The sequence below is a fragment of the Diabrotica virgifera genome, chromosome 4 (genome assembly GCF_917563875.1).
Source record: "Diabrotica virgifera virgifera chromosome 4, PGI_DIABVI_V3a".
NCBI classification, from domain to species: domain Eukaryota; kingdom Metazoa; phylum Arthropoda; class Insecta; order Coleoptera; family Chrysomelidae; genus Diabrotica; species Diabrotica virgifera.
The window spans coordinates 48095918-48123723 of NC_065446.1; the positions used below are offsets into that span (position 1 = coordinate 48095918).

At 32.5% G+C, this 27806-nt stretch overlaps 1 protein-coding gene across 2 annotated transcripts in view; it reads left to right on the forward strand.

Annotated features, from left to right (window-relative positions):
• The first annotated feature begins 284 nt into the window (after positions 1-284).
• The window catches only part of LOC126883504 (uncharacterized oxidoreductase YjmC-like), a 36384-nt gene continuing 8862 nt past the window's right edge, over positions 285-27806 (forward strand). Inside the window, exons 1-6 of one of the 2 annotated variants that reach the window (XM_050649113.1) lie at positions 285-378; positions 9584-9757; positions 12506-12694; positions 12973-13088; positions 21374-21472; positions 27186-27372. In XM_050649113.1, the coding sequence (XP_050505070.1) occupies positions 294-378; positions 9584-9757; positions 12506-12694; positions 12973-13088; positions 21374-21472; positions 27186-27372 (850 nt within the window). In that variant the 5' untranslated portion in view covers positions 285-293. Of the gene's footprint in view, positions 379-5160; positions 5304-9583; positions 9758-12505; positions 12695-12972; positions 13089-21373; positions 21473-27185; positions 27373-27806 lie in introns of those variants that run through there. The other variant, XM_050649112.1, reaches the window with a different exon arrangement.

Below are 27806 nucleotides of genomic sequence, written 5' to 3' on the forward strand. Positions count from 1 at the left end.
TGCTGGACGAAAAAATTGCTAGGTTTTGCCATTTTTTCAGTTTCATTTCCTCGACTAACTTAGAATATTATTTTACTCTACGTTTTTATGATTTGCTACGACGTAAATTCATAAAATATTTATAAAAAATATATCTACCTACTGTTGATATGGGATTTTCCCATGGAAGAAAACCGATTCATCTATGCTATGTTTAATATTTACTGAAGCAGGACGCCAGGTTTTAGATGAGCTTATATAAACTAGCAGAATATAAATATACTTAGTTTTAGGTGATAAAATTGTGAACCACAATGTATAAAACAGTAAATTTTGCTGCAGTCTATGCTGTGATAATTTTAGCTGTAAATGCATATGAATGTAATAATCCCGATTATAGTAAGCTACTACTAATTTTATTATTATATATACTAAGGATTTCCACAGTTTTCACTGTATTCCTTCACTCAACCCGTCTCCCAGTTTTTTCTGTTTTGCCAGTCTCCTTTCTGTAGATTTCCTCTTTCCATTACTTCATCTCTGAAGGATCTGCGGGGTTTGCCTTTCTTCCTTTTTGCTATTGGGCTCCACTTTGTTATTCTGTTTATCCAAAGTTTTTTGTCTGCTCTCCTGACATGTCCCTACCAGGTTATTCTCTTCTGTTCTATGTAGTCTATTATATCTGAGTTCATTCCCATTAATTTCTTAATCTCAATGTTATTTTTATTCTATCTCTTCTTGTTACTCTGCAGCTTCTCCTTACGAATTCCATCTCTGTTTCTCTTATTATTTTTGGATTTCTTATTTATTAAAACAAAATCAATGGGAAAATACCCAGTAGCTGGCTGTATACCATAATTAAAAAATCATACAGGAGTAAAAAACTTCATTTGTACAATGGTATAAAAAGTTTATTAAAAACTATTAAAAGTCATCCAAAAGGATCTGCAAAACGTTTTCGATCTAGATCAGATCATCTTCAGTGCTCTTCAGTCCTTTTGGATGACTTTTAATAGTTTTTAATAAACTTTTTATACCATTGTACAAATGAAGTTTTTTACTTCTGTATGATTTCTTATTTATTGTCTAATTTTCTCACCCATAAGTCAGGATAATTGTTGTCATAGTGTTATATATATTCTTCTTTTTGTTTGTTCTAGTCTATTTTTTATATCTTATTCAGTTGTTCCTTTGTTTAATATTATGAAACCGAAATACTTTTACTTGTCTGTTACTTTGATTTGTTTACCTTCGTGTATTTCCAACTGTTTTATTTCTAAATTCTTTTTAAATTCCTGTTACAGTTTTCTCATTATAAATCTGAGGCCATTTTCGCCTTGTGCGATCACTATTTGGTCGTCAAAAAAACTTAGGGTATATAGGTATTCGTTTCTTACTGGTATGCCCATTCCTTCGCACTTTCTTTTCCATGGTTTCAACATTTTTTCCAGAAATATTTTGAACAGAGTAGGAGCAGCCCTGCAGTAGTCCCTTTGTCGTCTTAAATGGACTACATATTCTATTGCTCGTTTTGATAGCTACTTTGTTATTCTTGTAGAGTGCTTTTACTGCTTTTATTAACATTCGTGGAACTTCGATGTCTTTCATTGCTTACCATACCTTGGATCCATGTATCGAGTCATAGGTCTTTTTAAGATATACAAAAGCCAGATTATTCTTCTTGATGTGCCTATCCGTGACGAATGTTGGCGATCACCATGGCAATCTTCACTTTATCTGCAGCAATGCGGAAAAGCTGCACAGATGTTGTGTTGAACCAGGTTCTGAGGTTCTTTAACCAGGATGTTCTTCTTCTTCCTGAACCTCGCTTTCCAAATATTTTTTCTTGCAGGATGGCTTGTAGGAGGTCATTTCTGTATTCATTTCGCATAATGTGTCCAAAGTATTCCAACTTTCGAGATTTGATGGTGGTTAGTACCTCTCAGTTCTTCCCCATTCTTCTAGGGACCTCCTCATTTGTGACCCGATCAGTCCATGGGATTTTAAGAATTCTCCGATATGCCACATCTCAAATCCTTCCAATTTTCGGCACATATCTTTGTTCAAGGTCCACGATTCAACACCATAAAAAAGGACAGAGAAGACGTAGCATCTCAGCAATCTTACTTTTATACCAAGAGAAAGGTTGTGGCTCTTGAAAAACGCCCCCACACGGTTGAAGGTTGATCTAGCTTTTTCGATGCGCCCTCTTATCTCTTGGTTGCTGGTCCATTCTTCAATTATTATGGTGCCGAGGTAGTTGTAGTGCCTCACTCTGCAGGGGTTTGGTTGATGTAGAGTTGACCTTCTGTTGTCTTTTTCTTGCTAATGATCATAAGCTTTGTCTTCTTTACGCTTATATTGAGTCCATATTGTTGACTGTAATGCGTGATTTTGTTCTTGAGGACTTGTAGGACTTCTAAGTTGTCCGCAAATACTATGGTGTCATCAGCATACCTGATATTATTTAGCCGGTACCCGTTTAGTAGAATACCTTTTTCAGTTTCGTGCAAAGCTTCGATAAATATTCTTTCAGAGTAAAGATTGAAAATTATGGGGTACAGAATACAGCCTTGCCTCACTCCAGGCATGATTTTCACATATTCGGCGTGTTCACCGTCAACTTTGAGGTTTGCAATCTGATTCCAGTAAAGGTTTCTAATTATTTTCAGATCTTGGTTGTTAAGTCCTGCTTCTTTTAGTATTTACATCATCTTGGCGTGCTGTACTCGATCAAACGCTTTCTCGTAATCAACCAGACATGCGTATATGTCGCAATTGACGTCTCTGCATCTCTGGAATAAGATTTGTATTGAAAACAAAGCCTCTCTCGTACCAACAGCATTTATGAACCCGAACTGGTTGGGCGAAATTTTACTTTCACATCGCTTGTAAATTTTCGAATGGATTACCTTTAGGAACAATTTTAGGAGATGACTCATCAGGCTTATCGTACGGTATTCTTCGCATTTTTTTGGCTCCTGGTTTTTTTGGAAGTGCAATAAACTCATTCATTCAGACTTCAGCCATTCTGTTGGTATTTCTCCAGACTTTTATATGTTGGTGAATATCTTTGTGATTATTGCTATTGATTCGTTGTCCATCAGTTTGAGTAGTTCTGCTTGAATATTATCGGGACCTGCTGCTTTGCCATCCTTTAGCTGTGTTATTGCAGAATAAACTCCCTGCTGTAATATTCTTGGTCCATCATTTATCTCTTTTTCTAACTCAAAGGTGTTATCTCTTTGGTCTTCAAATAGTTTTTCTAGATATTATTTCCACGTTCTTATTTTACTCTGTTTGTTTAAGATGATGTTTTCGTCAGAATTAGCCAGATTACCTTTCTGTCTCCGTCTTAGTCCACCTGTGAGTTCTACTTTCCTATGTACATTGTGACTATCTTACTTTGACTGCAGAGTCTCAATTTCTTGGTATTTCTCTACTGTTTCTTTTTCTTTCGCTTCTCTAATTTTCTTCTTATTGATATATTGATTGTCTTATATTTGTCGGGGTCATTTTTGGCATTTCTTCTTTCATCCATTAGTTTCAGGATCTCATCTGTCTCCATGATTTCTTCTTGGTTAATTTATCTGCCTTTAAGTATTTATCCTTTACATTTTGAGCTATTTCGGTCATCTGTTTGATCATTTGTTCTTCGAAGCAAAATGGACGGGTCTATTTTTAGCAATTCTTTTTTCTATTAGTTGTTCGACCGTGTAGATGTGATCTAAGCATGCTTTTACATATTTTAGACATTAATTTTGCCGTATTACTTACATAATGGATTCTGTATTTAACCCATGTTTTAACATCACTAGCAACCACTCTGTTCAACATGCTTGACTTTTCGTTGTTTGATATATCTCAACACAAGAATCTGCTTCTTCTTCTTTTTTATAAGCAATTCTGCTTATTGATTGCCGGATTGATACCTCTATGTAAAGTTTTGAAGTCACTCCATCTTTTGCGCGTTCGTCCGATACCTCTTCCAAAGATCCAACCGGGTCTCATCTATTCTGGTTATGTGATTATTCTATTACTTTTTTCTATTTAGTGTCTATTCGTTGACAAAGTGTACGTTACATTTTCTTCTAATGTCTTCACTCCTGTTTCGATCTCTCAGTATTTTTGTAATTCTTCTCAGTACTCTCATGCTTGCCACAATATTTGGCACAATATTTTGTGTTCAAGATTGGGATCTTTTATGTGATAATGACACAGGTGAGCATGCATTTTTTTTTCGATAGGTCTAAATACGCTGCGCTAATGTAGACTTAAGGATAAACAATGGAGGAAAGAAATACAAAGAAATAAGATAAAGAAATAAGACAAGATTGTAGTCCAATTCAGTTCATCAGTTTAAAGCTAATCTGAAAAAATGCAAGCAAGCAAGCAAGCATAGTGATTTAACCCAGCCTGAGAGACTTGCTCACCCCTAAAGAATGACATTCGGGTGATACAATTCATTGGGGCGAGGAGGATTAACTCCCGTAAGCAGGAATCACTCCACCCCGCTTCAATGCTCCAGACCATCCACTTACCCCCCGATAGCACTCTGATGCGCTATAGGGGCTCTCAATCAGCAAAGTGCTTATCATATGGGAGTCTTGGGTACACGGACTCCCATATGAAATCCTACCCCGATCAATGCAGGCCAGCGTGAGGCGCTCTATTCCCGCTATCTCTAGTGACTTATCTTCGATCTGTTTTGCTTGCTCGGGCGCCGAGTCCCCGCTCTGGGCTATGTCCAGTTCGGCGACTCGGCGCTCGAGGATGTGGGCCCCTCATGCCCTTTTTTGGGTTTTGTTACTAATATTTTTTTTTGTGGCTTTCGCCTATTGTTAATATTTTATTGATTTGTTTAGTGGCTGAAGCCGTTTTGAAGTTTTTTGTATATTTTTTTTTGAGGGATGTCTGAAAATTATAAAAATCAACATTAATAAATATAATGAGATGCCAAAGGTGAGCAGGCTGTCTTCTTTTGATAGAGCTACGATTATCTAGCCTTTATTATATATTTACTAATATTTGTTGTTTGGGTCTCCTATGTTTCCATCTATGGTACACATCATACCTTAATATCTATCTGAAAAAATGCAACGTAAGGTTAAAAACAAGTTCATGATTCATGAAGTTAGACTTTGTTTCAAATTTTGAAGTTAAACTGACATATACACAAAATGCCAATGTCATAGATTTTAGTTTTTTCACATAAGCTGTTTTCAAAATTATGGTGTTTTCCAAAGTTTTTAAATTATTCAATATTAACAAACTATTAGTTGTCCAAGCAAGAGGTACTGGAAAGTGTAATAGTAATAATAAAGGTACTATTTTTTCATATTTTTATGTATTTATACATACTACTCCAAAATTTAGTAAAATCTGCTCTCTTTTAAACAAGATCTCTTCGACCAGAATGATATGTGTAGTAGAAATGATAATTTATCGAAAATCTTATCTCTTGTTCTTATCGAATATTTTTTACTCCTTTTTTCTTAAATTTTTTAAATAATATTAAAATAAAACAGCACTTATAACATTGTTACGGACGTCCATTTGCAGGTCATGAATTTCTTACTAGAATTATTCTAGTTTGGAGTGTATTCTGTTATTTCTTTTATTTAACTTCAATGGCTCCACAACTAAGGCCATTGGCATGGTACAGTGGGTTTTGCAATCATATTATAGTGTAATGTATTCGCTATGTGCAAGTACTTGGAGAGGATACGAGAAACGATCGTGCGCGAATAGCGGAGAAATATTATATTGTCAAATTGACGTATATTTCTGTCATTGAAGAAAATGGGATTTCTCAAATGCAGTGTTATAAATTGTAAAAATTATATTTTGCTCCACAATATTGATATGATATGCAATTAAAAGTAAATTTAATTAATTGTATTTTGCTTGTAGTACTGAATTTCAATAATGAATTTAATTTACTACATACCTACAATGTTTACATTTAATAACATAACCCCAATTTTACTTTTTCTTCTTATTCTTTTTTGGGCTATGGCCTTGACTATGATCCAGTAACCAAGACTAATATAATTGGCCAATATAATAGGGAACTTGCCCACTTTATTACATAATAATGTTCAGTTTTGCATAAAAATGAGATTTCCAAAATTTCACGCTTCAAAAACTCATAATAACTTAGAAGTACAAATTTAAAGTCTTCTATATTTTATTAAAATAGTTCAAACGGCCCGTGACGTCACATAGTTTAACTATATGGTTCCGTTTATGGTTATATTTAGGTATATTCTTCTTCTTCTTTAGTTTATTGGCCTCCACCTACTTGGGTATTTGGCCAGCTCGTCGTCGCGGATTAAAGGAAAAATATTTATATTCTAATGACATTTATCGTATGTCATTGTAATATATATACCTGTTTGTCGAGATTGGAGTTTGATATAGTTATTGAAGGAAAGGAAAGAAGGTTTACTATGAAAAATAAAAACATTTTGTAAAAGTACAAATTTTCTATGAATAGTTCAAACGATAACTATATTTTCTACTGACGTTTATAATGTCTAATTTAAAATTATATACAATTTTGTTTACTTTGTTGGTGGGGAATGTAAACATATAAGGGACCGTTCAAGTATTAAGTAACGCAGGTTGGGGGGAGGGGTCAAAAATCTTCAAAAATTGCGTTACGCAATAGTTAAACCTCCATAAGAGTGCGTTACGTAGGGGGTTAAAAATCTTCAAAAATCGCGTTACGTAATACTTGAACGCTCCCTAACCGGATGCTAACCGGATGCTAACCGGATGCTAACCGGATGCAGCTCCCTAACTGGCTGCTATAATTGAAATTTTTAATCGTCTTAGGGGCCAAACGAAAGACAAACAAAACTTTTTTATCTTTGATATATGTTTTAAATTATGTTCTGTTGTGATTTATAACATTTTTTTCGAATTTAAAATTTTATGCAAGTTCCCTATTAAAAGTGCTAAAAATGTTGCTGAGCTATGAAACCGGGTGTCGCTCTTCCGAACTTTCACGGTCCCAATAGTGTGTTTTGAGTAAATGTCTTGTTACTTAGTAAAGTCGACTTCATTGTCTTTACAAAGAGACGCTAATTGTATCCGAACGTCTGCGATCCCTTCTAGAGGGTGTGACATGAGGCTAATAATTATTGTTTGATATTCTTTGCATTCTTTTGAATTTACCTTTCTTTAATTGACATAATATATTTTATATAAATGGCGATTTTAACATTTCTCTGATGTGTGAGATGTGACACTCAGTGCGTATCTTTCCGCAATGTATGTTATGCGATGTAGAGATATTGCTTTGGTTTGCGAGCTCCCTTTAGACTTAGACTGTTGATGAAATAATTTCCTTGTCTCTGGTCTTCAAAGAAACAATTTCTCCATTTACTTCTTCTTTTAACGTAATTTTTGTTTGTTTCCACAATACTGTTTTCCTGTTTAGCAGTATGTTTGAAACTGTTGTATTTGAAGAAGTTGCGGAATTATAGGAGTACCGATAATATAGATAATATTGACTACCTACATTAAATTTTTCGGATAACCAACTAGATGTGGCACAAATCTCCACGACTAATATCAGAAGTGGAAGTTATAAGTAAATCACTAAATAAAGCGACACCAGCTGCAATGATTGGTGAGTATACAGTATGACGCAACATACAGTATGAAACTGTCGACTTGTAAAATGACTCAAAACACTTTCTCATTCAACAATCAGCAACATTGAAAAAAAAATTCGAGAAACGGGGAATGTTAAATATTCAAAGCCAATAAACTGGACGTTGTACTGATGTTTCTAGAAAATCACCATACCTGTACGAGGCAGGTCGCACTAGATAATAATGTCCACCAATCAACAGTTGTTAGAGTGCTAAAAACGGAGAAGGGCTATAAACTACATCTGGTCCAGGAGTTGTTAGAAGATAACTTTCATAGAAGAATCGAATTCTACGAAACCATTACGGAACGATCTAATACAGATCAGACATTCGTCAGAGAGCAACGAACAACGAACGTGTTCGTTGTTCTCTGGTTTCGTCGTAAAGGAACTTTTTTCAGACGAAGCGGCTCTTATGCTCAACTGTCACGTAAGACATATCGATACTGGGCAAGTAAAAATACATATTGAATGGAAGAACATTCTTCTTCTTGTAGTGCCTATCCATTTCGGATGTTGGCGACCATCATGGCAATCTGTATTTTGCACACTACTGCTCTAAAAAGACTTGTGGTTGTTGTGTTAAACCACGTACGTAGATTTTTCAGCCAGGAAATCCTTCGCCTTCCTGGTCCTCGCTTTCCTTCTACTTTTCCCTGCAAGATTAGTTGCAGCAGTCCATATCTTTCACTGTTCCTCATGATGTGACCGAGGTGTTCGTTTTTGGCTGTTTTTATTTTGATTAACAGCTCTTTTTCTTTTTGCATTCTCAGCAAAACACCCTGATTAGTAATGTGGTTGGTATAAGATATCTTCAGGATTCGACGATAAAGCCACATTTCAAAAGCCTCAATTTTCTTGCAGGTGGCGTCTGTGAGAGTCCACGACTCAACTCCGTAAAATAGTATAGGAAAGATATAACATCGTAGTAATCTAACTTTTATGGGTATCGACAAATCATGACATTTGAATAATTTTGCCATTTTTTGAAATGCAGATCTTGCTTTCTCTATCCTACATTTAATTTCTATGGAACGGTTCCAATTTTCATTGACTTTCGTACCAAGGTAGGTGTATGATTTTACTCTTTCTATTTGTTGACCATTCACACTGATTCGTCCAAATTGCTGTTCATTCTTAGAGATCATCATACGTTTTGTTTTCTTAGTGTTTAGTGAAAGTCCTCCTGAATTTCTTCAGGATTATCTGATGTCACAGCTGAATGAGCTAATTCCAAATAGAAATGATTTGAGAATCCAACATGATCGCAGTCCGCTACTCTATGGCGTTGAGATAAGAAATTATTTAAATAACGTTCTCCCAAGTAGATGGATTGGTAGAAAGGAATCTATCGAATGGCCACCAAGGCTTCCAGATCTGACTCCGTTGAATTTCTTTATGTTGAAGATATTTGAAGAAGAGCAAAGTGTATCAAAGTAGACCGTAAACTCCTAAAATCATCGAAAACGCAAGGAAAGCATTTACTGCCCGCCTCTCTCATTGAATAATTACTGAAGGTCATCAATGTCAATATTTCTTATAAATTGATTGTACTTTACCAAACATTTATTATGAGTTAATTAAATTAATAAACCAACAGTTTTGGTTACCCGTGTAGAAATAAATGTTCAAATAATATTGCATCGTTGAAAGCGTGATTAGGACACCTTTCAAATGAGGTGTATCGTGACGCCAATACTGATAACGTAATACAATAACACATAATATACAGCAATTCATGGCAATTCAAAAATTATAATTGACCAGTTTTAATATGTTTTTTTGAAGTGTCTGTTTCTGAAGTAAAGAATTTATTCCATAGATTTGCATCATACTGTATATCAGTTATCGAGGTAAACGAGTTCAAATAGGTACGGGTTGGAATATTCAAGTATAACTTTTATTGTTGTGTAAGATTTTGATGTTACTATTTAATTGTAGATTCCAAGTCCAAGAACAACAACGAAAAAGTTATCGCATTAAATGAAATTCATAGGTTTATTAGAGAATGCTTTGAGAAATTAGGTGTAAAAAAAGAAAATGCAAAACTTATGGCCGATGGTTTAGTAGCAGCTGACTACAGAGGTATTTACAGTCACGGTTTAAGCAGATTAGGTAAGATCAATAATTGAATCGATTATTAACCATGTCTTTTTTTACAACTACATTATGAACAGAACAAAGATATGTCACAGACTACTTTTATCATTTTTAAAACGTTAAAATGTGATTGACTTAAACTTTTTTTGGTTTGGAAAAAATGGTTTTATACAGGGTGTCCCAAAAAGATTGGTCATAAATTATACCACACATTCTGGGGTTAAAAATAGTTCGATTGAACCTAACTTACCTTAGTACAAATGTGCTCATAAAAAAAGTTACAGCCCTTTAAATTTACAAAATGAAAATCGATTTTTTTCAATATATCGAAAACTCTGAAAGATTTTTTATTGAAAATGGACACGTATCATTCTTATGACAGGATCATCTTAACACAAAATTACAGTGAGATTTGTCCACACCATAAAAATTTTATGGGGGTTTTGATCCCTTAAACCCCCCCAAACTTTTGTGTACGTTCCAATTAATTCATTATTGTGGTATCACTAGTTAAACACAACGTTTTTAAAACTTTTTTGACTCTTAGTATTTTTTCGATAAGCGAGTTTTTATCGAGATGCGGCTTCTTTTTTAATATATTTACATAAAAATTTTATGATAGTTTTGTTCCTTTAAACCCCCCAAATGTTTGTGTACGTTCCAATTAAACTATTATTGTGGTACCATTAGTTAAACACAGTGTTTTTAAAACTTTTTTGCCTCTTAGTCTTTTTTTGATAAGTCAACTTTTATCGAGATGTGGCTTCTTTTTCAAAATATTCCTAAAAATGTAAATTATAAATATATTTTCAGATTATTAACATGTCTCTATAATCGTACCAATACAATATACCAATATGTCGTGGATTCGATAAATATTAAAAATATCTCGATAAACACTGGCTTATCGAAAAAGTTCTAAGAGGCAAAAATGTTTTAAAAACAGTGTGTTTAACTAATGGTGCCACAATAATAATTAAATTGAAACGTACACAAAAGTTTGGAGGGTTTAAGGGAACAAAACCCCCATAAAATTTTTATGGGGTACACAAATTTCACTTTAATTTTTATTTAAGATGCTGCTGCCATAAGAATGCCCCATGCCCATTTTCAATGAAAAATCTCTAAGAGTTTTCGATATATGAAAAAAATTGATTTTAATTTTGTAACTTCAAAGGGCTATAACTTTTTTTGTGTGCAGTATTGTATATAGGTAAGTGAGGTTTAATCAACCTATTTTTGACCCCATAATCTGTTGTATAATTTATGACCAATCTTTTCGGGACACCCTGTATATTCTAAACTTTACTTCCCTATGTATGTTTTTGGATCTGATTACCTGCGATAGGGAGAAGCATACTTTATTAGAAAACATTGTCCGTTTCCGTATTTCCTCCTCGTTGCTGTCCCCAGTTATCTGTCTGTATACCCAAGTATGTGAGCTGTTTTACTACTTCAATATTAGCCTCGTCTATTGTAGAATTCTACAAGTTTCGTTGTTTCCTTGCTTGTATTAGGGCTTTCGGTTTATCGATGTTGACTGCTTACCCTATTTCTTTCGCATTTTCTTCAATCTCCACATAAAGTTCTTTGATGTCTCTTGCAGTTCTTCCCATCAAATTTACACAATCTGCGTACATTACAATCTGCTTAGACTTATTAAACAGTAACTTTTTTGGGTTTACGCACATTTTTTTTATAAAATATTCCATACAGAGTCGGTGCCAGCCCATCTCCCTGTTTTAGCCCTTTAATTATCTGGAAGGGATCTGTCAATAGGGAACTTGCATAAAATTTTAAATTCGAAAAAAATGTTATAAATCACAACAGGACATAATTTAAAACATGTATCAAATATTAAAAAGTTTTGTTTGGCTTTCGTTTGGCCCCTAAAGATGATTAAAAATTCAAATTAAAACAGGTGGTCCAAAACGCGTCGTTACGTCATTCGTTTAAATTATGTTTACATTCTTCCAAAAAAGTAAACAGAATTTAAAATTAGACATTATAAACGTCAGTAGAAAATACAGTTATGTAACCTCACAAGTGTTTTTGATCGTTTGAACTATTTTAAATGTCATTTAATAGTGTCAGTGTCAAAACGAATGCCAAACCTAATAGGGAACTTGCACATTTTTTTATTGCATAATAATATTCAGTTTCCTTTCAAAATAAGATTTCCAAAATTTCACGCCTTATAACCTCATAATAACAAGTTCAAATTTAAAATCTATATATATTTTTTTTGTTTTCTGGCCTTGGTTTAGAGAACCTTTAGTCAATTTAAAATAGTTCAAACGATCAAAAACACTTGTGAGGTTACATAACTGTATTTTCTACTGACGTTTATAATGTCTAATTTTAAAAAACATAATTTAAACGAATGACGTCACGACGCGTTTTGGGCCACCTGTTTTAATTTGAATTTTTAATCATCTTTAGGGGCCAAACGAAAGCCAAACAAAACTTTTTAATCTTTGATACATGTTTTAAATTATGTTCTGTTGTGATTTATAACATTTTTTTCGAATTTAAAATTTTATGTAAGTTCCCTATTGATTTTGAACTCGTACTTATGTATATATGAGTAATGGTGGCTTGAACTAACTTTACCAATTTCGTTGGTATACCAAATTCATGCATAATTAAAAATATTTTACCTCTATTTATGTTATCATAGCCTCGTCGAAAACCTACAAGGAATTGGTAGATATCTTATGTCGTGCCCCAAGCGTTAGCTAATATATACCTATTCATTTTTAGAACCATATATAAAAGATATCACGAATAAAGTTTGTGATCCAAATGCCTGTCCCAAAATTATGATGGAGACTGTATCGACAGCAGCGGTTAATGGAAATAATGGATTAGGCACAGTGATAGGTGCATTTTGTATGGACTTAGCTATAAAGAAAGCATCAGAAACGGGCATTGCTATAGTAGTAACAAATGGTAAACTGAATATTTTTAATAGTTTACTTTTATTAATTTTTCTCAACTGCGTTGGTTGGGAATCTCAGGTTTTATAGGTACTGGTTCACTGAGAAAAGCTCATTAGCTGTGTACTTAAGGTACCAGCGGGGCTGGTTATCCCGCTGGTTACCACTGGAACCCGCTTATTGGAATAGTCTTCATGCCAAGCAAAAGTATTCCTACAACCGGTATTCTAATAAGCGGGTTCGACTGTATATTTTTTAATGCCTGCTTAAACGTATAAAATTCTGCTACAGGTTCAAACCACTTCGGAATAAATATGTTTTACACTGAACGTGCTGCAGAAAAGGGATTTATTGGTATGGCTTTTACAAATACATCCCCGGTTATGGTCCCAGCGGGTGCAAAAGATGTAAGTATGATGTTTGAAGTTGTAGATTAAATTACCTACAACTATACGGGTGTTTCATTAACAATTATCCATATTGTAACTGGAGAAACCTTAGCTTAAAATACGAAGATTTAACCCAAAAAACTTAAATAAAATATTCCTCCTAACCGAGATACACAGTGTTTTATTACAAATATTCTAAAATGATTTTAGCCCATTGTTCAAGAACCTTTTAATATTTTTTGTTCAAACTTGACACACAGTTTACACATGTTAGGGTACTTTAACTAGTCTTAAAAGATAGTTTTTCGCTGTTACCAGAGGCGTGCTGTAGGGAAATATACTTCATTTTCACCCATTTTCCCCCCTCAAAATCTACGCCACTGTCGTAATAATCATTTCAGCATGTTTTTTGATTCCTTGTTACTTTTTACATAAATATCATCCTATTGTTTCATTGCAATAAAGTAAGTAGTTTTCAAGTTATTTGCGTTTAAAGATAATGGATTCCTTAAGACTATGTATGTACTTTAAAATACATTCAATAAGATTATGGGTCTGGATCCCGCGCATGAAAAAAAAGTTGATTAATAGCAAGCTGAAAACTTATTAATAGCTTAAGGGTGTCTAGTCGGAGTTTTAATTGTGGAACAGGTTAAAAATTTGGAACGGTCAGACCACGAAAACGGCATATGTATTTTGTCCGACAGAACAGAATTAAACTCTCCGAACAGAGATTAAACTCTCATGCAAAAATCAGACTGCTATTTATCACCAAATGGGCGTTTTAATGAGTGGAACATGTAGAATATGTCAAATGACAGGAATTATGACAGGTGATAAATAGCAGTCTGATTTTTGCATGAGAGTTTAATCTCTGTACGGAGAGTTTAAGTCTGTTCTGTCGGAGAAAATAAATGTGCAGTTTTCGTGGTCTGACCGTTCCAAATTTTTAACCTGTTCCACAATTAAAACTGCCCCTGTTACAGTGTTCCCATATATCAAAGTTTATCCGACTAGACACCCTTAAGCTATTAACAAATTTTCAGCTTGCTATTAATCAACTTTTTTTCATACGCGGGATCCAGACCTATTATGTGTTTAAAATACATAATCTTATTGAATCCATTACATTAAAACGCAAATAACTTGAAAACTACTTACTCTATCGCATTGAGACAACGGATGATATTTACGTAAAAAGTAGCGAAGAATCAAAAAAATATGCTAAAATAATTATTACGATAGTGGCGTAGATTGTAAGGGGAAAAAAAGGGGCGAAAAGGAAGTATATATCCCTACAGCACGTCTCTGGTAACAGCGGAAAACTATCTTTTAAGACTAGTTAAGGTACCCTACCATGTGTAAACTGTTTGTCAAGTTTGAACAAAAAATATTAAAAGGTGCTTTAACCATGGGCTGAAATCATTTTAGAACATTTGTAATAAAACACTCTATATCTCGGTAAGGAAGAATATTTTATTTAAGTGTTTTGGGTTAAATCTTCGTATTTTGTGCTAAGATTTCTCCAGTTACAATATAGACAATTGATAATGAAACACCCTGTATAGGTGGAGTCTTAAAACGAAAATCAAATATATCTTAAATTTATAAGTAAAAAAATAAGGGTCATTCATCGAGAAAAAAATAACCTAGCACTTAGTTGGACTACACAATATGGGATAGTCGGCTAATGGTGCGCGTCGGGCAATTGTGCGCATCATTGTTTCTAATCTCATATTTAAGAAAATTGTAAAAAATATATTGTCGCGTCACACTAATTGAAAATTTCGCCTCTCGATGTTCCACTGTTCAACCGTTCATTGAATGCGGTCTCTACCAATATACCTAGGCTTTTGAAGTATATCTACAAAAAAGTTGGAAACTGAAATGATTTAAATGTTTACAATATACTGAATTTTCCTTAGGTGCGCACCAATAGCCGACTATCCCCTACACTATTAGAAAACTTCATTAGAATCGATTCAGTGGTTTCGAATATTAGCATGGACAAACATCGGGATACAAGATAATAAAAAAATAAGTGTGTGTACTTTGTACACACGTGAGAAGTGATATTCTTTTTCTCATGATCATCTTTCAGTGCGTCACAGTTTTTCGATTTCTCTCTAACGCATTAAATTGTATGTGACAGAAAAAAAGGCACGTCTGTGAATACTTTGGTAATTATTCTAGTTTGGTGATTATTCTAGTTGTCGATAGATGGCGCCATAATCAAAAAAAAATTATTTATTAAATAAAATAATACTATTATCAATATAATCTGCACAATTTATAAGACTATACAAATGAAAGAAAATACCATTTTATAAATGCAATAGACACAATTGATTTGGTTTTATTCCAAATTGAAAATAAAATTTGACAACTGTCAGATTTAACTAAAATGTCACGTTAGAATAAATGTCATAAATGTGTATTATCACGGACTTACCTTTTTTTCTATAATTTGTGACGCACTGAAAAATGTTCATGAAAAGGAGAATACTTCTATTATTGTATAAGGAAATAAATATATTTTAAACATTTTTAATTGTACTTTTATTTAAAAATTAGACTAATTTTACAACTTAAAATAATACTAAAAATTGAAAATAACGTTAATACGTCATTTTTTATGAACTATAGCCTCCCCGCAGTTACTTTTCCCTTGATGAATTGTAGAAATCCTAAAAAACGTCAGATTTTCTACACAAATTTTTAGTTTTTTTTTTCATCATATTTCAATATTAATTATCATATTCCCAACGAAGACAAATCTAAAGACACAAAAATTATAATAAATATATTTACTGAAAACACCCGTATATTTTTTCACACTTTATTTGCTTTGATATATACTGTTGTAGAATTGTTTTTTTTTTTAAAGAAAATTCAAAAAAATTAAATTTATATCAAAGATCATAAGACCATAGTTTTTCATCACCCTGTATATGACCAAAATTGTATAGAATTTAATTTTGCTATTAAACAAGTGTTTCGGAAAAATGAAAACGATTAGTAGACCAGGGCGGATCTGTAAAAATATTAGTACATTTGGACGTTGAGAGGTGACTCAAATATTTTTGCAGAAATTGCTTGAAAATAACTCAAATAATAATATTTGAGTTATCCTCCCTCTGAAAAAGGTCCGGAACATTGTTTAAATAATCAAAATGTCAAAAAATGAGGGAAAAATTCGATTTTTTTCTTCGTTTTTTGATTATAACTTTAAAAGTATTCATTTCCGAGAAAAGTTGTACTGACATAAAAGTTGCATAATTAAATTTCCTACAACATAAAATTGGTTAAAAATTAAAAAAATGGTCACCCTTGTTGCAAAATAGCAATAATTGCGAAAAAACTATACAAAAACAAGTATTCGCATTTTACGTTTTTTCAACCGTTTATACTACACTTAGGACCTTCATATTTCACCCAGAAAAATTTTATGATACAGTAAAACAATACTGTAAATTTCATTAAGATCGGTTCAACAGATTTTGCAAAATAAATTTTGCAATCCAGCTTTCGCAAAAAAAATTCGTTTTTTTTTAAATTGTTACAGGACTAAAAATAAAGCAGATAGCATATTGAAAATTTTTTTGCATATAGAAGTTTACTGTACCTTTTATTTGCAATTTGAAAAATTAAAATCGATTAACTGCCACTGCGTCAGGAATTTTTTTAAATAAACATTAATTATTGGTGCTACGCGCAGGACAGCGGATAGTTTGCTCTGATTGGGCATTTCAATGACCTATGATAATGATTGATACCTTTTAATTTTTATTACATTTCGATATAAATAAATAAATTTGTTTATTGCAAAATAAAAGCACATACTCTATCCTTTGAAATAACACTTTTTTTAGCAAAAACTTTCTTTGTTCTTATATTTTAACTTAGAGAATAAAAGTTTATTATTTTTCAACATATGCAATTGTTTAAACAATATTTCACAAACAATAATAAAATTAGTTTGATTTTTGTGGAATTAAAATATTAAAATACAACAGAATATAGAGTAAGAAAATAATATATTAGATAAAGATTAGAAGAAATTTTGGTGGAAATCAACTTGTGTGAATCGAACACCGCTGTCCTGCGCGTAGCACCAAAAATTAATGTTTATTTAAAAAATTTCCTGACGCCGTGGTAATTAATCGATTTTAATTTTGCAAATTGTAAATGAAAGGTACAGTACACTTCTATAAGCAAAAAAAAATTCAACTTACTATCTGCTTTTTTTTCAGTCCTGCAACATTTTTAAAAAATGAATTTTTTTTGCGAAAGCTGGATTGCAAAATTTATTTTGCAAAATCTATTAAACCGATCTTAATGAAATTGACAGTGTTGTTTTACTATATCATAAAGTTTTTCTACGTAAAATATGAAGGTCCTAAGTGTAGCATAAATGGTTGAAAAACCTAAAATGCCAATACTTGTTTTTGTATGGTTTTTTTTTCGCAATTATTGCTATTTTGCAACAAGGGTGACTATTTTTTAAATTATTAACCAATTTTATATTATAAGAAATTTAATTACGCAACTTTTATGTCTCTACCACTTTTCTCAGAAATGAACAGTTTTAAAGTTATATTCAAAAAACCAATAAAAAAATCGAATTTTTCCTTCATATTTTGACATTTTGATTATTTAAACAATGTTCCGGACCATTTTGAGTGGGAGGATAACTCAAATATTATTATTTGAGTTATTTTTAAGCAATCTCTGTAAAAAAATTTGAGTCACCTCTCAACGTCCATCTCAAAACAGATGAGCCCTGGACTATAGTGATAATGATTCGACGAAATGGACGGGACATTGACAAACAATTCGGTGATTAGAAAGTGGACAGAGCGTTGACGGGAACAATAACGTTTTTAAGACCTTTCCGGGAAGGTTTTAATTTGGTAAACAAATTGTATTAGTTTTTAGATGTAAAAGTAGAAAGTAGAAAAGAACTAATTATGATATTTCTTGAAATTTGACAAATTGGAAAAGTTATGTGGAAGAATATTTGGTTTCTTAAGAAATAAATGGTTTGAAAGAGGTTGTTGTTGATTGGATGGATAATATCGGGAGAAGGGATAATGAATGTTGGAGTCTGGATTTGAGAGACAAAGAAGCGGCACTGTGTAATGAACATCGATAGAAGGCAGTGGAGTTTGTAAAAGTGTGTAATCAGTGTAGAGTGGTGTGATCAGCCTTTGCGAGCAGAATCATATTGAAACCAAATTGTCGACCGGTTGAAGAATTAATTTTCCTGGTCCGAGGGAGATTCCTTTGTTTTGTCTAGAACGAGTAGCTGATTATTATCCGTTTGTGCACAAGATATCGAGCAAGGAAAACTGAGTAATAGAATTCGAGCAAGTCCTGTGTGTTTTTCTTGGAAGCAGTTTTGACGAGAGGGACTTTTTCGCAACATCCAGAGAGTACGTGTTGGGAGAATCAAGGACGGCGCAATCCAGAAAACGAGGGAGTGAAGAAACAAAAGGTTAGTCAAATCATTTGTCGGAACGGAGAAAATTTATTTATATCAAAACCATATTTGTTTATTTGTTTATTGAACAATTTTTTTTAACGCAGTTAGTCATTTCAAATTTGAGAAATCAATTCAAAAGAAGAAAAGTAAAATTCATTCAATTTAGTATGAGTAAATAAGAAATTAATTAAATAAATAATTTTGTCAAAACAAGGAGATATCAGAGTTAGAGTTTAATTTATTAAGTTAGAGATTGTTGCAACAAAGTTAAATTTTAGTATTTTTTGAATCATATGTACACAGCTTATTTGATAAAAACAATAGATTACATTTATATGATTTTGAGTGTTTTCAATTTCCCTGTTTCTACCCTAGAAGAAGTAAGCAACTAGAAATACTAGAAGCCACAGATCACAGGTATTGTATCAAATACAAAATTAGCCCTGAGAATAAAATTGATTAGAAAATTTAATTTGCATTTAGTTGTGTTTTTACATAGGCAGTAAATAAAATAATTGAATAATCAATTAAATTAAGAATTTGCTAATCACTCGAAATAAATAGAAAAAGTAGAGCATAACAATACATACGTACAGTTGAGTCCGCGAATCTTTACACGTGCGTCATCATTTAAAGCATACGAAATAAGTCGATGATAAGTCCGAAATTGAAATTTACTAAACGCACCAGCAAGTGACAGTAAGTATCTTGCTGTTGCGTTTAGTAAATTTCAATTTCCGACTTATCATCGACTTATTTCGTATGCTTTAAATGATGACGCATGGGTAAAGATTCGCGGACTCAACTGTAACTTGAAAGATTTAGCAACTAACTTCATACGGTCGTGTGCGCGTAGTTCGTACTGTCGCTTTTATAAAAATTCACTCTCAACATTTTTCCCAATCGCGCCTAAAGAAGGATATAGTCCGTTCTTTAACGGTAAAATATTGCAAAACCTCTAAATTTTAAAGAACCTCTTGGATTGACATGAAATTTGGCATACACATAGCTAATAAGTCAAAGAAAAAAAGTGATATTGTGCCGATATGTGCTTCTGTCCTGGGGGTGGTTTTCACCCCATCTTGGGGGTGAAAAAATATTCGTCCAAAGAAAGTCAGGAAATGGATAAACTGGCTAATTTTAAGTAACTTTTGTTCTATAGAGTTTTTTCACTAAGTCAATACTTTTCGAGTTATTTGGCAGTGAATATGTTCATTTTTTCAACAAAATAACCACGCTTTTAGACGGTTTTTCGCAAATAACTCAAATAGTAAGTATTTTGTCGAAAAAAGATTCTTAGCAAAAATATAGCCTGTAAAAAATTTAAAAAATGGTGTATATGTTACGTCTCTACACCTAGTAGAAGCAGAGTTATAGCTATTGAAAAATAGGTTCATATTCGTCAAATTCCAAATGGAATACTTTAACGTGAAATAACCCAAAAATGAAGCACATTTCGGGGAAAACTCATTACAACTTATTTAAAGTATTTAAAAAAGCTTCATTTTTGTTTTATAAAAAAAAATTCTAGAATCAAAATTAAACAAGTTACGCTCAAAATAAAGTTAGTCCCTTTTGGTTTTGGTAAAAAAATCGAGAAAATCACCCCCTAATTAGTATCTTAAATGAACTTAATCGTTACGACTTCACAAATTTATTGACTCGTGTATATATTGTTTATATGATCTGTAAGTTTCATCGATTCAAAGTCCTTATTATTGAAAGGGCTGTAGTTAAAAGGGGTTAAACGAGTCACTGATCACGAATGTATGCAAATTTAGAAACACCAAATCTCAATCAATTTTTGTCTAACAGAAAAAAAAGATACGTAATATTCAGAAAAGCAAATCTGACTTTTTTTGTTTTTCGAGATTTTTGGTATCTCTAACAATTTTCAAGTTATTTTGAAAAAAAGCATATTTTTCAAAATTTAAATTTTTAAAAATTTTACTTTGAAACCAAATTTTTTTAAAATTAAGCACTTTGAATCGATGAAACTTACAGATCATATAAACACAACATAAGTAAAATAATTTGTGGAGCGGTAACGATTAATTTCATTTAAGTTGCTAATTAGGGGGTGGTCTTCCCGATTTTTTTTTACAAAAACAAAATGGACCAACTTATTTTTGAGCGTAACTTGCTTAAATTTAATGCTGGAAACTTTTTGTAAAAACATAAATAAAGCTTTTTTTAAATACTTTAAAAAAGTTATATTGGGTTTTTTTCCCAAAAAGTGCTTAATTTTTTGGATATTTCACGTCGAAATATTCTATTTGAAATTTGGTGAATATGAATCTATTTTTCATTGGCTATAACTGTGGTTCTACGAGATCCAGAGACCTAACGTGTACACCATTTTTTTTACTTTTTTATAGGCTATATTTTTGTTAAGGACGTTTTTTTCGACAAAATACTTACTTTTTGAGTTATTTGCGAAAAACCGTCTAAAAATGTGGTTATTTTGTTGAAAAATGAACATATTCACTCGCAAATAACTCGAAAAGTGTTGACTTAGCGAAAAATCTCTATAGAACAAAAGTTACTTAAAATTAGTCAGTTTACCCATTTCCGGACTTATTTTGGACATATATTTTTTCACCTTCAAGGGGGGGTGAAAGTCACTCCCAGGGTAAAAGCACACATCGCCACAATATCACTTTTTTTCTTTGACATGCAAGCTATACGTACGCCAAATTTCATGTCAATCCAAGCGGTTCTTTAAAACTTAGAGCAAAAACCGTGAAAGAATGGACTATATAGCAGCAATAAAGATAATTAGGTACAAGCTAATTAAAAAACTGTTTAATAATTTTAGGTTTGTCTAGGAACTAATCCCATATCAATAGCTGCACCAGGTGAAGGCAATGATCGCATGGTTATGGATATAGCCACAACAGCAGTATCTTTTGGTAAGGTATGTCTGACCATCACTTAATGGTATTTATAATAGTTATTGTAAATTATTGATTGTAATTAATGTGGGATTAATTATTGATTGTAAAAAAGAGCTTTTATACCATCTTTTAGTTGGATCTAGTAAAACATACTGAAATGATAGCCCTTTTTCAGCAGATAGGTATTGATGATAAAGACCTATAGTCCATACAATATAGATACCGTTGCACGTCATCCGCGTCATAGCACGTGACGTCACATGATACCAACACGAAATATTTAACTTGTAGGTGTGTTTCTTTTTGGGTCTAGGACGTTTCATCGCCGCCAGTTCATCGCCGCCCTTTCGATGCCGCCAGTTCATCGCCGGCCGATTCATCGCCAGTCAGTTAATCGCTATCTGATATATTTCCGAATTTTCGACAGTTACATTTATTATTTATTTTTAGTATTAACTAGGAATTCTAAGAAATTACCATTCCCGTTGCCATACTTAATCTTTTGATAGACTTTTAAACTTTTATAATATAAAATATATTATAATGATAATCTTTTAAATTTCACGGTCAACATTTCCAAATAAGAGAACCTGTTTCTTAAATTCGAAAAGAACCCAAAATTTCTGTACAAAAATTTAGGGGAAGTAGAACAGTAATAGTCTAAGAGCTAGTGAACCCTCCGACTAACGGTCGTCCTGTAAGGCTAGAAATTTGTCTAGTGATAATTCATAGCACACCAAGACTAAAAACCATGACCTGGCAGGCCTCAGTGGTGCACCTGTATCTACCAGGTGAATCGAAAAGTGCAAATTTAGGGGGTATAATAAACTTTCTCCTGTAAGGTTTAAATTTAAGTATGTGTTTGAGTAAGTCATTTAGAAGAAATGTGTACAATGACAGGCGATTCTGAAGAGCATAAGACCTTGCCAGGCGAGGGGAAAGATTAGGGATTTTTCCTAAAATTATTCTTTTTGCATCGAACAAATTTTTTTTAGGTTTTCTGAATCATTCCAAACAGAAAACGTCTTTAGTCATTTTTCTCTTAAGTTAATAGTTTTTGTTTTATAAGCGATTGAAAATTTTGAAAATTGCAAAATCGGCCATTTTTAACCCTAAATCGGACATTTATCTAAAAATTTCAATGTTGCCAAGATACGTAGATATTCTTTAAACATTGATTGATGAAATCCCGAAGAGTTTTTTGCAATAAAATATCGAAAACCCCTTTGTTTTTTTAATTGCTAATCAAGCGTGTGCGACACTGTAGTACAAGTGAGGACGTTTGAGTTTGCATAAATTCATTATCTCGAGAATGGGCAAATTTCAAGAGAAATCCTCAGACAGGTCGATTTTTATTTTTGAATTAGGACTTTTTGGCATATATATAATACTAGTGACGTCATCCACCTGGGCGTGATGACGTAATCGATGATTTTTTTAAATAAGAGTAGGGGTTGTCTGATAGCTCATTTGAAAGGTTATTTAATTCTCTATTCAGTAATATAATCATTAACATAATTATTTGTACAGGGTGTACAAAAAAAATTTTTCTTCTCTTTGTCAAATTTGATCAAAGTTAATTTAATAAAAAAAATTTTTTTGTACACCCTGTATAAATAATTATGTTAATGTTTATATTAGTGAATAGAAAATTCAATAACCTTTCAAATGAGCTATCACAGAACCACTACTCTCATTTAAAAAAATCATCGATTACGTCATCACGCTCAGATGGATGACGTCACTAGTATTATATATATGCCAAAAAGTCCTAATTTAAAAATAAAAATCGACCTGTCTGAGAATTTCTCTTGAAATTTGACCATTCTTGAGATAATGAATTTATGCCAACTCAAACGTCCTCACACTACAGTGTCGCACCTCCTTGATAAGCAATTAAAAAAACAAAGGGGTTTTCGATATTTCATTGCAAAAAACTCTTCGGGATTTCATCAATCAATGTTTAAAGAACATCTACGTATCTTGGCAACATAGAAATTTGTAGATAAATGTCCGATTTAGGATTAAAAATGGCCGATTTCGCAATTTTCAAAATTTTCAATCGCTTATATAACAAAAACTATTAACTTAAGAGAAAAATCACTAAAGACGTTTTCTGTTTGAAATGATTCAAAAAACCTAAAAAAAATTGTTCGATGCAAAAAGAATAATTTTAGGAAAAACCCCTGATTTTTCCCCTCGCCTGGCAAGGTCTTATGCTCTTCAGAATCGCCTGTCATTGTACACATTTCCTCTGAATGACTTACTCAAACACATACTTAAATTTAAACCTTATAGGAGAAAGTTTATTTTACCCCCTAAATTTGCACTTTTCGATTGACCTGGTAGATACACGTGCACCACTGAGGCCTGCCAGGTCATGGTTTTTAGCCTTGGTGTGCTATGAATTATTACTAGAAAAATTTCTATCCTTACAGGACGACCGTTAGTCGGAGGGTTCACTAGCTCTTAGACTATAAATATAATAATATTTTTTATCCTTTTAATTGTCAAAAGTTTTGAACTGAATTTAACGTCGTGTCGTGTCATCTCCCATAATACAAAATCAACTGACTAACTGGCGATGAAACGGACGGCGATGACATGGACTGGTGATGAACCGGCGGCATCGAAGCAGCGGCGATGAACCGGCGGCGATGAAACGTCTTATTCCGTTCTTTTTAGAATCGTTTAGCTAAGTACAGTGAAATGACAGCCACTAGAGATATTTTATTATACACGCGTAGAAATAATATTGGAAGATTTATAATAACGTACATAGAAAACTTGTTTCATTTAATTTGTATAAGTGGAATATAAGGCGTTTTTATAAAGCACACTACTTGTTCGGATTACACTCTAACTGCGATCGAACACAGGTGACATTTTTGCATAAATTGGTAACATTTATTTGACAGTTGCGGTATTGACACTTCAGATTTGTTTTTATTCTTTACTATTGATTTGTTTTATTATATTTTTTGTTTTTATTATTTACTTTAACGTAAGATTATAACTTAATTTTTGTTTTCTATTTCTAATGTTTTTATTTATTTACATTGAATATTAATTTGTTTTGTTGTATAATCCACTTCCCAATAATTATGTGATATGTTTAATTTAAAATTAATTCAAGAATTTTTTGTAATTGGGCAACAATGTCAGCTTAGAGCTCTGAAGTAGATAATGACGTTCAACGGTATCTATATTGTACGGACTATACATATCATTAAACATATTTACTGGCATCAACGTGCAGACATCAGAATTGACCGGGATAATTCTCAAGAGCTTGAAATACGAAGAGGAGCAAGACAAGGCTGCATTTTGTCCCCACTAATATTAAACATCTATTCGAAGTTGGTTTTCAATACATTGGAATACATTCTATTTCAGCAGTGGATAGTGTTCAATATGGTGTCAAAATTAATAGCGTCAATATTGATAATTTGTGGTACGAGGATGACACGTGTAGATATTGCAAATAGATACGTAGAACTATTATAAGGACAAGAACCAGAACAATATCTGATTAGTAGAATTACCACAACGTCTGATGAATATGAACTGAAGCTAAACACCACAAAGATAAAGATGATGATTATCAGTAAAACGCCAACACTACTAGAAGCGGTAATAGCTTATGGAGAACAACTGGGGAGAACCAACATTATCACTTACCTTGTTTTTAATCGATATATGACCTGGGACTTGAGCAAAGAATCAAAGAAATTACAATACGTGAAGAGAAGGCCAGAGTTGCAATTTTTAAGATGAAGAAAATTTTATGCGGAAAAACTTTGAGATTGAAAATTGGAATTGTAAGCTGTTAATTGGTCTCTTTTATATGGTGTCGAAGGTTGGACTTTCAAATTGGTATAGCCAGTTTGATAGCTAGCGCATGATATTCGAGCATAGCACAGGAAGAAGCAGAATATTTGTGGTTTTATCGCATCTAGCTTGTGGGTTTTTGTCTATTGTAATATTCTTTCTAACTTTATGACGCCAATGAGATTTCCTCCACTTGCTATACTCTCAATAATTATGTTGTATATTCTATTTCTGTCCTGCTTTAAATTGTTTTGGTTCCAAAATATATTCTTAAGAGTAAACAGTAGCGATCAACAGGTAGCAACAAAATATAACTTCGGGAGATAGTATCATAAACTTTGGCAACAGTGGTAATCTTTGACATTATCTAAGATTAATATTTTGACAATATCATAGTTGCGCTAAATGGAAGTAATAGAAAACGATGATATTATTAATAAATAGATATTTATAAAAATAAACCAAAATGGGTGAACATTTTATGTTAAGATAGGTATTTAGAAAGGTATTTGCATGAAATATCTAATAATAAAACAATAATAAATAATCATTTTTTGTTGTGAAGCGAAACAAATTTCGATTTTCGCATAATTTTGGAACGGTTTTTAATGGACTTTTTCTTGGAAGGTTTCACTTTATTTTTCGTTTGATTTATTTTTTTCATTTTGTTAAACTATTGATAATATTTTTAGAATAAAAAATCCTCCTAAAACTTTATATACTCGCATTAGAATTCGAAATATTTTTACGTAAAATATACTTACCTACCTCCATATAACTAAAACTCACAATTAACAACAATCTATTCTTTTAAAGAGGCCAACAACTTATACAACAACAACAACAACAAATATATAATAAATTAACTATCAATAAACACTGCTTTCATATGAAGCAACAAAAACGAATTCTTAAATTAACACACTACTGCACTGAACAGATATCGATAAAGATGACAGAACAGATTAGAGAAAATCTGACGCTGGTTTGTCAAAATGACAGTGATAATTTCGCTATGTTGCCTAATTAGTTATTTAGTTATAATATCTTCGATTTCTTGTTAGAAATAAAAAAATTTAGTAGTTCCAAGATTAAACAAAATCTAGGCATGAGATAAAAAAGTTTATTTGAAGAAAGTTAATTTTTTTTTCTTCTTAATGGCGGTACAGGCTCTATTTTTCAATATTTTATTTAGTTATAGAGTAATTTCCACGCACTAACGTATTTCTGAAATTGGGCTCTGTACCGCCATTCTTTATTATATTACGAATATGTGTGCCAAATATCTCGACAAAATATTAAAAATTTGAGCCGCAATCTTGGAACGCGTTTGTTGCTACCTGTTGATCGCTACTGTAGCCTCTTAAAATGTTTTGGTAAGAACTAGAACTATTGGGACCGTGCAAGTTCGGCAAAGCGACACCTATTTCTACGCTCTGCAACTTTATTCGCACTTTTAATTATATTGGCCAATTATATTAGTCCTGGTTACTGGATAATTGTCACGGCCATACTCCAAAAAAATAACAAGAAGAAAAAATAAGATTCAGGTTATGTTATTATAACGTAAACAATTGTATGTAGTAAATAAAATTAGTTATTAAAATGCAGTACTGCAAGCGATTAATTAAATTTACCATTATATAATAATTGCATATCATATCAATATTGTGGAGCAACATATAATTTTTCTTCTTCAATGACAGTAGATATGAAATGTACGTCAATTTGACAATTTCAATTGACAATATGAATTATTTAAGAAAGTTGCAATATTTTTCCGCTATTCGCGCACGATCGTTTCTCAATTCCCTTCCAAGTACTTGCACAACGCGAATAGCAATATGTCCGACCGATAAAACAGTTTGGCGTTATAAAATTTTAATATTTATACTTTTATAGATTCAAACATATAATCGAAACAAAAAACAAATTCCGTTAGGATGGGGCCTGGATGAGCACGGTAAAGAGACTACCGATCCAGAACTGGTGGTCAAAAGCAGGAAATTGATGCCCCTCGGAGGAAATGTATCTTACAAAGGAACTGGTTTCGCTCTTATGGTTGAGTGTCTTAGTGGTCTTTTGGCAGGTTAGTTTTTATATATCCATAATAGTTTTACTTTTACTATCTGGTAAATTTTTAATACCAGAAGGTCAACTCTATGTCAACGAAACTCCTGTAGAAAGAGTCACGCACTACAATTACCTCAGCTCCATAATAACTGAAAAACGGACCAACTACCAAGAGATAAGAGCGCGCATCAGAAAAGCTAGATCCAGCTTTAACCGGATGGTGCCTTCTTCAAGAGCCACAATCTCTCTCTTGGCATAAAAGTAAATTGGAAAAGACTGTAAGACTTGTGCACACTTCTAAATAGGTCAAAAAGGCACACAGGTGTATGTTTTCAAAAAACTTTTGATAGTGTGTAGAAAATAACACATCACAAAATTTACACACTATCAAAAGTTTTTTGAAAACATACACCTGTGTGCCTTTTTGACCATAAAAGTAAATGGCTGGCC